Source organism: Seriola dumerili, unplaced genomic scaffold (assembly GCF_002260705.1).
Source record: "Seriola dumerili isolate Sdu_G_001 unplaced genomic scaffold, Sdu_1.0 BDQW01000052.1, whole genome shotgun sequence".
NCBI classification, from domain to species: domain Eukaryota; kingdom Metazoa; phylum Chordata; class Actinopteri; order Carangiformes; family Carangidae; genus Seriola; species Seriola dumerili.
The window spans coordinates 15,417,465-15,430,543 of NW_019174307.1; the positions used below are offsets into that span (position 1 = coordinate 15,417,465).

Consider the following 13,079-nt stretch of genomic DNA (forward strand, 5'->3'; position numbering starts at 1 on the left):
TGTATATGAAACATTAAAGTCAATGCTGCGGTGTGCATGTTAACATTCAACTACGTCGTACATACTGTACACATCTGCCGTCTTCTCCTCCTCTTAGAAAACTGTGACACTAAAGGCACTGTTCAAAGTTATCTTCGAGGTTTAACCAGAATACTTGAAACCTGTTTTATACAACTTAGAAAATTTATTACAGTAACAGAAAACAATAAAGTGGGTCCAGATTTGTGGGATCCATGAACGTAACAGACATACAAAATCCAGTCACTCCCAAGAGTACAGCAATAGTTCCTCACGTTCAACTAAAATGGCCGATTTACAAAACGTGTATTCAATCACACAGCTGTTACACACAACAGGCAATAAAAATACAAAAAAATATAATATTTACATGTAATGAGCAAAAAATAATAATAATTAGTCACAATAAAACAGTTTAACTTAAATCACATTTAAAAAAAAAAAAAAACCTACAGGAAGATAAAATCATTAAAATCACATTTATGTGACTTGTTGAAATAAAAACACAGACGAAGCCTGGACTCTCAGTTCATACACAGTTCCTCCATCATCGTGCGCTGTGATGTGCCTGCGACCTCTGACCTCTGTCCATTTGGGCTCATTTTGAAGGGGTGGTTAAGCTCTTCTATGAAAGGATCTCCACTGGTAATCTACTAGTCCTTTACGTGATATGAATACAGTTATATGTAGAGGCCCTGGAGCTGCTTTAGAACCTGAGACTCCGTGTGTGGCAGTCCAGCTGCTGCTGAAAGCCCAGGAACGCATTTTACATCTTGGGGTTCCACTGTGGCCGCCTGAGCAGAGGGTTTCGTGTCACATTGTCCCTGGGTTCAGCAGCCCAGGCTGGAGATGGAGACGAAGGCGGCTGCTGCTGCTGCTCCTCTCCTGCTTCATGATGCACGTTTCTGAAGTTATCAGCTGAGCCGCTCTCATTGTCAGCGGAGGAGCTGAAGTGACGGCGAGGGGCATGCACACGGGAATCGCTGTAGGAGGAGTTTGTTCTGGACATGCCACGCCCCGTCCTTCTACTCTCATCCCTGCCTTCATCCAGAACATCAACGGACGGTGCTTCTTTCAGGGTATCTAGCCTTCGTAGGGGCATCATGGCTCTGGAGGAGGAGCGTGTCGGCTGGCCAAACCGAGAGCGTCTGGAGGGGTAGGCCACCTCTGACATGGTTTCTTGACCATCTGTGACAGGTGAAGACGCCATCACATCATATCATATTTTATACAGCTGCATAAAACACACTTCGTATGTGGGCAGAGAGTTTAACCTTAAACCTGCCAGCGGCCCAGTCGATATGGGGGGGGGGGGGGGACCAGGGAAGAACTTGAACTACTTTGGGGCAGATCCGGGGCATTCACCATGAATTAGATTTTTTTTTTTTCCTGAAGTGTGGTTTATATTATTTGACATTGGCCTTGGCGGAGGTCTGCGTTCTCTGAGTGCCCTTCTGTTTAACACATCTATCATCATAGTTTAGCATGTTATGATGCTAACATTTGCTAATTAGCACTAATCACAGTACAGCTGAGGATTGTGGGAATGTGATTAGCTTTGCAGATACTTTAGTTATAAACCAAAGTATTGGACAAATTAAAATTTTGCACTGATGGTGCCATTACAGGAAATCAAGGGTTTGAATATTTTACTCCGTCTTAAAAAGATAAACTATAGCTTCAGTGAAGAACAATATGGCAAATAAATACCAGAGCAATATCCACTCACTGAAAAGGGCCATGAGGTACGGTTAAAGCTGGTTAAAGCTGGTTAAAGCTGGTTAAAGCTGGTTAAAGCTGGTTAAAGCTGGTTAAAAGTGGTTAAAAGTGGTTAAAAGTGGAAAAAGCTAACAAGTGAAGTGCTGTACAGTGTGGAATAAGGGGTTTAAAGTTAAGGGTTTAAAGTTGGGTTAAGAACCTTACCTGCATAGCTCAGCCTCTCAGGGGGGAAAAAGTTTGAGTCCAGACTCTTCCCAGCAGGAAGAGAGAAGTACTTATGAGATCTGGGCTCCACCTGGGAATAAGATGAGAGGGGAGAGGAGAATGGCAAGAGAGGAAAAAAAGAGAATAATGAACAAGACATGGGATGAAGACCGTGAGCCTCAGGCATGTTTTACAATACTTTCATCTCAGTGTAAAAAGAGCTGATTAACCTTCCCTTTTATGAGATTCACTTCTACTCTCACTGAGCTGCTTTTAACCTGAGAGGCTGAGAACATAATGTCGCAAGACCTCAGGTCAATATCAGTCATAGTTACACAACTTATTACTGACCGATGTCTGGAAGCTTCCAGGTCGGAGGCTGCGGCGGATGCTGGGGTGGCGTCTGATCAGTATCTCTTTGGTGTGGCTGTCATTGGGCAGGGCGTGCTTGCCTGTGAATGCCACCGTCTGAATAAAGAAAAAGCACAGAAGGTAGAAGATACAGCATTACATACACGACATCAAATGGCAGGTGCAGACTGCTGATGAACATATCAAGTGAGGCTGAATAATATACAAAAAAAATCATATTGCGATTATTTTGGCAGATATGGCGTTTGAGATAAGAGTCACGGTTTCAGTTGAAATGGTCATTTTTGCTTTTCATTTTCACTGGAAAAAAATATAAAAATGATGATGATGGGATTTTTGTTGGAGCTTGTATGAAACAAATGTGATTCCTTTACATCTGGAGAATATGGTTTGTAGGCCGGGGCGTCTCTGTAGCTCCACGATGCTTCACTTATGGTATGTTGTGACACGTCTGACCTTAATCAAAAAAAAAAATTGCAACTCCTACAATTTGGAATTTACACTTTCCCATACTGCAAATTATTTTTCAATTAACTCTTCAGCCCTAATATCAAGTATTCCACCATTTTTCATATGAGCCTACAAGTGGCCACAATGATTTAACTGTAAGTTCAGTAACACCCCCCCCCCCCCCATAAAGGCTGAGACAAATACACAGTTGAGATGCTTTGAGAGGAGACAGCATTCTTTACGGCTCGGATTACTCAACCAAAACTGGCCACACCCAGGGGTGAATGTCTCTGTTTGGACTTTGCGAGCTCCAACACTAACTTCTTCTACACAGCGTACCCATCACTGTCAACACGGCTCTTTCTGTCCCACAGCTATTAGTTCGACCTAAAACAAACATAACCGCCTTTCAAGCGCTCTGAGGTGGCCTTTGTTCTTTAAGGAAAGGTCTCATGCCAACAAAATGCTGCCGTCTATCTCAGGAGAGGTCAAAACGGTCAGAGAACAGGAAACAATTGAAAATACAGTTTGTTTTTTAACGTCACAATTTTGCATTTTCAACGAATAAAGCGGCTCACGTTAAAACACGTAACACCACAGACAGAAGTGAGGGAGAGTTCATGGGAGAGACGCGACTGTAAATATGTGAAGAGCAGAGGGGCGAGGGATTTGTAAAGAGGGGCTATTAAGACAATCAGACAATTTGTCTACCACCTAGAACAGAAGCACATGCTCTCTATTTGCCTGAACATCAAAGCGTCTCTCAGAGCCTTTTTAAAGGGTGATGTCATGTCACTAATGGAAAAGTACTGCCGGCCACAGTGTGGCTATGCAAAACAGCACCAAGTTTCAGTGTTTGGAGGACTCACACCGGAGTGAGGGAAGCGTCACCAAACAATCTATGATGAGGATGAAAATGATGCTTTGCTGGCGAACACAGACAACAGGATTTTATGTTAAAAAAAAATTAAAAAATTAAAAATCCTGTGCTGAAACTCCTAATTTCTTTTCGAGCTGCATGTGACATTATGTGGCTACTACTGTATGTACTGTCAGCAGCCGAACAGCTAAAATGAAAACGTATTAAGAGTGGTGGTAGCTTTCTGCCTTCACTCAATCTTACAGTCTTACTACTTACTGTAGTTTCTGTGTATTGTTGTTTGTGGTGTAGCGATCAGAGGAGGAAGAAATATTCAGATCCACCACTTACCAATATATTGATGTAAAAACACTCAATTACAAGCATTCAAAATCCTACCAGAGTAAAAGTACCATAGAACAATGACCCATGACTGATATATTACTATAAATAATTTTACTAGATAATTAAAGCTGATGCATTTTTTCATAGCTGGTCGAGGTGGAACTGATCTGATCTAGTGGCAGCACTTGAGTGAATGCGCTTAGTCACTTTCCACCACCGTGCTGCATGAAAATAAATTAAAAAGGGGAAATAAAGCAGACTGCACACTGCTGCTATCCTCCTGCCAGACTTTTTCATCTCACCCGTTGTCTGATCTTGTACATGTTCTTGGACAGGATGTCGTGCATGTTCCTCAGGTCTGCAGCCATGAACTTCCTCTTAGGTCTAGCAGAGCTCTTCTTTTCCTCACTAAAAAAAAAAAAAAAAATCAGACAAAAAACAGGATATTAAGAGAAAATGCTTGTTCTTCTGTTGATCTCAACAGACAATAAGGAGGAGGTGTGACAGTCAGAGTAGCACAGAGACATGATGAGGGTTTCGTACTAGAGAGAGACGATGGACGGAGCGGCACTGATGTCTCCCGACACCTTGTCCAGGATCTCCATGGCGTTCTGCAGCTCTAGCTTCTTGTACAACGCCACAATACTGGACTCGGCCCGGCTGTCGCGGATCAGGATCCTGCGCAGGATTCGATTGTTGAATTTCATGAACCTGAAATTGAGATTAAAAATGATTGCACTGATTAGGTTTGTGTGAAACAGAGGTAGGCGTGAAGGAAGTTGCTTTTCTTCCTCAAGTATCGGTTCTTGCAATTGTAATTCTGGGATCAGTTCATTTTATATTATATTTTTGTAGCACAGTACAGACCCAAAACAAACATTTCACTGTCATAATACTTTCTGACTCCTCTGTGTGTCGTACTCATGCTCACTGCATGTATTTACTATTTAACTCAAACTTAAAATCTAGAGTCTGAGGCTTGAGGAACGTGTCTCACAAGATGAAGAGTGAGTCAACAAAGCCAAGAGGAGGAGGAGGAGGAGGAGGAGGAGGAGGAGGACTGAAGAGAGAGAAGAGGCATGGGGATAAAAGGAGAAGGGAAAGCAGTATAATACAGAAGGAAGTCGTCTGCTGCTGTCTAATAATGTTTGTAAATTTCAGTAACATTTAGTAGATGGTTATCATATAATATAACCTACTATATCCACTGTATGTTCACAAGAAAAACTAAATGTATAATATCTCTGATATATTTTAGGGGTATTAAGGAAGCTACTTTGAAGTTACAATACTGCAAACTATTATTGCTTCTAATCAATTTCATTTGAAACAAATGTTGTGTTTATAAAACCCACAGAAACAAGATTCAATCCTAATAAGTCCCACAAATGCAAATTAATGGCTGAACAAGCACATAAAAGGGTTCATTGCATTCACTTTCAATTGTGTTTTGCTGCAGTTAACTATGCATCAAAACACAAAGGTTGTACATTAATGCAGCGTAAAATGTAATTAAATATACATTTCACGCAATTAACAACATCGGTATCATGTATCTGGAAACTTCAGGGCATGAAAACAGTCAGAGGAGGAAATGAGGAACTAAAAGATAATCATTCAGACACCAAAGTCTGATTGGCTGTCAACATTCCCACACAGTCCCGGCGTGAACAATGGCACTGTCAAACAAAATCGTAAAGAGGGAAACTGAACGAAGGTAAACTAAAACTGCCGTCTCTCTTCCAGTCTCACTGCAGGTTCTTTCTCTTTAGTTTTATCGGTGTGAAGCAGTTAAGCAGTGGCTAGTTTAAGATGAGGAGAGTAATATTCACATTTTGCAGGCTACCCATGACTGACTAGCAGTAGATTATGTTGTGAATGAGCAAACAGAGAAGACAAAGTTCTTACTTGTCCTTCCAGTAGAAGTGGCTCCACTGTCCACAGAGGTCCTCTATGCCTGCTACAGTGTGCTCCATGAGCTGAGAGAAAAAGTGAGAGCTGTAAACGTGGTGTTTTATTTGCGGATCTTATTCCAGCTTTTAATACAAGCCAACCACATATGCCTGTACAGAAGCTAAAGGACGTACATTTAAGTTCTTTTGTTATTCTATTGTTTTATTCTTTTTTAGCAAACAGGTTCCAACAGATAAAAGGCTATGAACTTCCTCTCCAACACCAAACACTGTAGTACGGGGCTGCCTCAAGGCTGTGTGAGCTCCCCCAGACAAATTTAGGAGCAGTGGGCCGAATAATTACATCATCAAATTCTCCGACCCCCTCAAATGATCACAATGAGACTGCCATCTTTAAGTAACTGGTGTGACGGGCACCGCCTTATTCTCGAGGACTAAAGAAATGATATTTGACCCCAGGGAGGTGAGAACCCATGACCCTGTAATCGTAGACAACAGTTTAATTGAGCAGGTGTGCTCCTACGAGTGCTTGTGCATACCGACGGACAATAATCTCAAATGGACATGCCTGTGTTGAGTATTCGTTTGCCAGGCTGGTTCAGAGACTTTACTTTCTCTGTTTGGGGTCAGCGCTGAGATCATGGTAAATCCTGACTCAGGACATGCCCAGATTTTATGCGCTGTAAATTTGATTATGGTTTTATGTTTTTTTTTTTATTGTCTATTTATTCATTACAAGCTATTTTTCAAGGCAAGAAATATAGTACTCACTGTTTTGTCCGTCTGTGTTATTTTATGAAGTTGCGTGTATTGCACTACTGCCCGAGGCAAATTTCCCCACAGGCACAAGAAAGTGTATCTAATCTCATTTTAACAGTGTCCGCTACATGTACAATCATCAAAGCTGTGTCGTACCCTGCAGTGGATCTCTACATTGATGGTGTCAAGATTGCGGTTGGTTCTGCGGACATTGATGAACTCAATCAGAGGGCGGATACTGATGCCCTGTAGAGAAGAGGAAAAAAAAACAACAACAGGAAGAAATGAGAGTTTTTAAAATCCCAACTGACTGTCAAAAGACTGCACATCATGCCTGTAATGATCCACCGTCACTGATTCTATTTGTAAAGATTGTTTCTCTACACTTTAATGGCCTGAGCTGGTAGAATTTGTTTTTAATGCAGCATGGGGGGAAAAAAAACACAGTGTGAGCAACATATTACACAATAAATGCTAATAACAATATATAAAGTGGACAATGAAGAGCTGAATGTGTCAAAATGCATGATGTAATTATTATAAATTAAGAGGCAGAGGCTTAGTGCAGCAGCAAAAAGCTGCTCTGCTGTAAACTCGGTCGGTTTGGTGGACAAGGATCTGTTTGACGTCACTGTGGCGACTCAGAGTGGTCTGACATTGAGCTGGAATGCAAGAACATTAAATCTAAAACCCTCACATCGTACTAGATAATGAAATCAGTCCTGATCTGGACTTTAAATCATGTGATGTCTGTTTCAAGACTATTGTTTCTCTCTCACTGAGAATCACAGGCTGCTTTATATACAGACAGCTTCTTCTACTTTACTCTACTGCTGAGAGAAAACACCAACATCAGACTAAAATAAGACAAATTATTCCCAGCAAGCAACAGTGCAAAATGTTTTGAATACAACCGCACAGATGCTCTCTTACCTGAAGAAACACAGTGAAGAGGATGATGGCAATGGTGGCTGTGATGAAGAGCTGCTTGCGGCCGATGGTATCAGGCAGAGTGAAGGCCAGGGCAAATGAAATCGCACCTCGCAGACCACCGTAGGCCAGACCAAACTGGTCTTTCAAGTTGAAAGGGATGGTGCGGAAAGGGTTAATGATCTGAGTCAGCACTAAGACACCTGAGAGGGAAGAGCAGAGAAAGATGTCAAGATGCTTTTTTCAGAAGTTGCACTGTTAACAAGTTTAAAGCTGCACTGGTCAATATTTTTATATTAACAATCGATCAAATCACATTGGTCCCTCGCTGTAATGATGGCACAAAGAACCTCAGCTCTACCAAGCTTCGTAGCATCTTTCACCTCCTTATTATTATTTTTTAGTTTTTATGGTCCACATCGACCTTGTGTCCAGCTGCAGCTCGAGCCCACAAAGAATCCCCAGCAAGTAGCTGTTTTTAGCAACCAAATAAAAAGCTCTGATAAACCCACTGTGCACTATCTGCTAGAGCTAAAGCTAGAGAGGAGCTGCTGAGCATAACAGCATTTAGCTGGTAAATTTAGCAGCGTTTTGCCAACCTAAACAGACCTAAACAGAGCTGGAAGGTGAGTGGATAGTCATCGGCTACTTTCACCATTAACAACAACAGTCAGTGAAACTATCTCAGTGCTGCGTTTACGGCTCGTTCTGCTGCCAGAAGTATCACTTGATGTGGTTTTAAAGAGTAATTTAACCAGGCTGAAGAACAGTTTTGCTTTTCTCTCCTGTTCAGAGTTTCAACTCAGTTTCATCTGTTGACCACACCCATTCTTTGGTAATCACGCCCAAAAGTGATGTCAGCAAGGTGAGCAGTTAAACCACTGGAAGTAAGCAACTCATGTCATCATGAGTGTGCACAACACAAACCAAACCAGGACTCACTCCGAAGAACATTGCCTCTACAAGTTAGGCAGATGCAGTCGAACAAAACCTGACCTCTGACATGACCCAGATAACCCCTGCCCTCTGCTTACCCAGTCCTCTCCATATAAAGGCAAACAGCAGCGTGAACAGTATGTAGCCCCAGTTCCACTCGTGCTCGGTCGTTATCGTGACGACCCCGAGGAAGAAGAAGATGAGGGTCTCAGAGATGGAGCCAAGCATCTTGACCACGTGGCGGATGGTTGTGCAGGAGCGCTGGGAAACATTTTCCTCCACGTAGTATTTCATGGTGAGGGCACAGGTAACAATGCTGCAACAAGACATAAGTTAGTTGTTACTCTTCTTTATTCTTGCAGCTTCGAGAATATTTGGACCTGTAAACATTTTAAAATCGACTCACGCCATGATGGACGAGATAGCGAAGAGCTCGGCCACCAGATAGGCCAGGTAGCTGTACATGAATATGAAGAGTGGCTCGATTTCTCGGACCTTGGAGGTGAATCTGGTGGTGAAGGCGGCCACAAAGCCGAACAGAATGCCAAAGCCCATCCCACCGAGCCCGACCACGAAGAACCTCGCCACCCCCAGGAAAACATCCACCGGCACCACCTCTGGCATGTTCGCCACGAAGCTGAACATGTTGTACAACACCTGAAAACATACGCGCACATGTTCACACACATTCAGGGACACTTGTGCAAACACACGCACTTTTGGGTCAGAGGTCATGGGTGGTGTCAGGAGCTGTGGCCTCTAATGACACCGTTTCAGATAAGAGTGATTTATTGAGATATTTGCTTTGCACTGTTTGCAATTTGATAGTGCCATTTCACCCAGCGCAGTGAATGACTCACGGAAAAGGAGCATTTGGTTACTGTTCATTTACAAGGAATGAAGTAGACAGACACAATTCACAGAGCACATATAACAGAGCAAGTTCTATATTTCTCTTATTAGCCACAAATTCCATGAAAAGATCAAAACCATCCACGAACTGATGCTACTAACAAGTGTTGTATGTGTAGCCGACGCCTGATTATTCTTCTGTGCCACCGAGCTTCTTTGTTGTGACATGGTCCTTCATTACCATAATTTTAATTTAAGTCAGTTCCACATGCACCATCCGGCTGCTGTGAATACTCACTAGTGCATCTAATCTGCAGCTTAAAGGAATCAGGAAAACTCCGCACTATTTACTCCTGTTTGAGTAACATTTACTAAAAACCACAGTGTCCAGCTGTTTAAGGAAAGTTTATATATTTGTGACATGTTTTTAAAGATTCACAATTCGAACGAATTGTTGGTTTTGGTCTGATTTGCTGGGATTTGCTGAATTTAACAAAAATGTAGAATACCACCAGCTCCGTCACAGTTTTATTGTGGTATTCAGTTTGGTTCAAGATCATGTTTACTTGTAAATAGTAACTATGCTGGCAGCACTAGGAACGGTCTTGATAAACAGCCCTAAATAAGTATAACTATTTTGAAAAAGGCTAACTTAAAAGGAAACTTTTCCACTCCAGGACAAGCTTGTCAAGCACTCAGGGAAAGAAGTGTTTACCAATAACAGAAAAATCGAGATAAGGCAAACAGGAAAAAGATTGGTCCCGTTTTCACCACCTATTTAAAACAGATCTGCGTGCGTAGTATGACGGCAACAGCTTCCCTGGCAGTCATACATTGGATTAACCTGCCGTTCTCAGTCAAGAGCGGAGCTGGGAACACTGGCCACCCGAAACAGTGTGACCCCGACCTTTAAATAATACAATTCTACTGGGCCCCGACAACCATCACCACCTTCCACCTCACTGGTGACAGCATTGCTCTTAGTATATGAGAAGTGTTTTATGTTTTTGCCAGATATTACATCTAGTTTAATCGGTGCAATTCTGTAACACACGGACCTCTGCACAGGCCATGTCTGGACTTTCCCATTCTCCTGTGTAAATGTTTGTCTTCTCTTTCTGCATCGGCTCTGCTACTGTGTACTAAACAACAGGGTCACCACGCCAAAGCTAACAGCAGGTTAATGCAGGTTGGTGGGTTTTTAGCACAATAAAAAAAAAAGAGGGTGGGGGGAGGAAATTTGAGCATGAGCTCACCTCAGTCAAATTTCAGACCACAATGTGTGTGTGTGTGTGTGTGTGTGTGTCTGTGTGTGTGTGTGTGTGTGTGTGTGTGTGTCTCAACTCCTCCCATATAAGCAAATGAAACACTTCAGAAACAGGTTTGGCGGCATCTGTGGAAAGACGCTCCTAAAGGCAACATGGTCCTGGACTGTGGATACATCCGTTAGGCATCTCTGACAACATTCCCTCACTTCCATTTCTGAATAATTTATCTGCTTGGCAATCTTTCCTGTGCACAGACTTCTTCTTCCTCCCACACATTATGTTCTCATACATGTATCCTAACCCAGAAACGAGTGAACAATCTGTACAGTATCTTGTGAAACCTGAGCTGAGCCTTTAGAGGGTGAAAGAAGAGAAAAGCCTAAGACAACACAATGGTGAATCTGCTGTTTCTTGTATTAGTGCGCTTGAAATGAAACGCCCCAAACAGGTTCTGAAATGGTAGGTAGGGTTACAATGGTCTCTGTGATTAACTGCATGTGTGTGGTTGTGACATTAAAGCAAAACCTGGGTAAAATAACCATATTAGAGCTACAGTGTGATCTTACTGGGATAGATACTGGGATATTTTTTTACATATGCCCCACACTGAACAATAATGGTGCCTTGTTAATTGCAGTGCATGTTTTCATAACAAGCAGTAGCCTAGAGGAACCAAAGCAGGCCACCGTGTTGCAGCAGGTCTCAGCTAGCGCCGACTCACCACAGTGACAGCATCATTGAAGAGACATTCCCCAAACACCACGATGTAGAGCTGCTCGTTCACAGACACGTCCTCGAACACACTCAGCACAGCCACCGGGTCCACGGCCGAGATGATGGTGGCAAACAGCAGGTTCTCCTGGAGGTTGATGTCCTGCACGCCGAAAGCCTCAATCTGGCATATGGCAAACAGAGACATGCCTATACCGATGCTGTTCCACAGAGTCCCCACCACTGCAAACCACATTACCTGCAAACACAGTGAGAAGAAAGTCGAATAGTCTGTGTGAGGAGGAGGAGGAGAAGAAGGAGAAGAAGGAGAAGAAGTTGAATCTGCGTTTAGAGACAGTGGCTGATGTGTAACGGACCGTGCCGATGTTCTCAAAGAAAGGCCTGGTTGGCATGAAGTAGCCAGAGTCGAGGACAATCGGGGGAAGCATGTAGAGGAAGAAGACATTGCTGGAGAGCACAGCGGGGGGCTCCTCGTGGACAGAGTGCATGATGCCACCCACAATCAGACCGATGCTGATCAGGAGGCACGTCTCTGGCACCCAGATGGTGATCTTGTGGTACACATTGAAACCTGAGAAAAGAGATGTGACCTCAATTCAAAAGCAGGAACAGGTCTAATGAGAAAGAAGCACTCTGCCTGCAGGAAGCCTTCCCGCATCCTCTCTCCAGGGGTCACAGCTGTTATTAACAAAGTAATCACCTAGATTTGGATCTTAACCCATGATCTCAGTGTCAATACAATCACCTGTTTGAGCATATGTTGCTGTTACTTACCAATCTTTGCGAATGAAGCCAGCAGCACCCAAAGAGTGATCTCAAAGGGTATCTGTATTCTTGGATAATCCATTGTAAACACTGGTAAATTTGCCGTTTCTGCGTTTGGATAGGCCTGTGGGCCCCCATCCGGCTTAACTGGGGGCACAATCGTGACACCACCGGTTGGTTTGGGCGGAATTTCTCCTCTGGAGCCATGAAGAAGAATTAAAACTGAGAAAAGAAGAAATAAAACGCCTCTTCGTGTGGTAATGTTTAAATCCATTTTGCACCGTCCCTACGCAGCAGTTCCAAACTAATGAGAATATCCACGTCGTTGAGATTCAGTCACTCCATCCAAATTCACCAGCGAAGAAAAAAATAAAAAGTTGAAGTGAGAACAAACTCAAGTTTCTCCTCAGTGACGTGATAAGTTTAATTTCCTCGCATACTCTCACTCCACCATCTTCACGTCATTCTTCCACTCTGGTGCCTTCATTGACTTCTTTGCTGAGTTCTTCAGAGTTGTGTGGTCGTGGTGACTCTCCTTCAAACTGCAGGGGAAAAAAAAAACACACCTGTGGTTTACCTGCAGCGCGTCCACGAGTTCCGATACGGACTGGGCGCGGCCCCGAGCGCCGCTCTGATTGGGCGTCACCTGGAGCGGCTGAAAACGGGAGGACATGGTGTTTCTGCTGGTCATGGAGGGGCCACTCTTTAGTTTCGGTCACACCAGCTTCCTGGGCGACACTAGTTTCAACTTTCAGGTGTAATACTGTTGCCCTGAATTATCTAAAGTGGTCCTGGATCAGGCTGCAGGCCGCAAAGGTTAATGGGTAATATAGATTTCTTCCTTTCAAATTTTGGTCATAAAAAAAAAAAAAAAATTATTTATATTTAGACATTTCTCGAGATACATTCTTTTTTACTGAAGACACAAAAAGCAGACACACAATTAGTCTAATCTAT

At 43.0% G+C, this 13,079-nt stretch overlaps 1 protein-coding gene across 1 annotated transcript; it reads right to left on the minus strand.

Annotated features, from left to right (window-relative positions):
* Window positions 1-471: 471 nt before the first annotated feature.
* On the minus strand, window positions 472-12,607 carry LOC111218370 (sodium/hydrogen exchanger 2-like). Its single transcript, XM_022740644.1, has 13 exons — window positions 12,132-12,607; window positions 11,714-11,928; window positions 11,347-11,595; window positions 8,912-9,162; window positions 8,604-8,821; window positions 7,573-7,772; window positions 6,796-6,885; window positions 5,876-5,946; window positions 4,511-4,678; window positions 4,270-4,375; window positions 2,293-2,409; window positions 1,942-2,032; window positions 472-1,206 (listed from the first exon to the last, which is right to left on the minus strand). The coding sequence occupies exons 1-13, from the start codon at window positions 12,394-12,396 to the stop codon at window positions 785-787; spliced, it is 2,463 nt and encodes an 820-aa protein (XP_022596365.1). The 5' UTR covers window positions 12,397-12,607; the 3' UTR covers window positions 472-784.
* Between the last annotated feature and the right edge of the window lie 472 nt (window positions 12,608-13,079).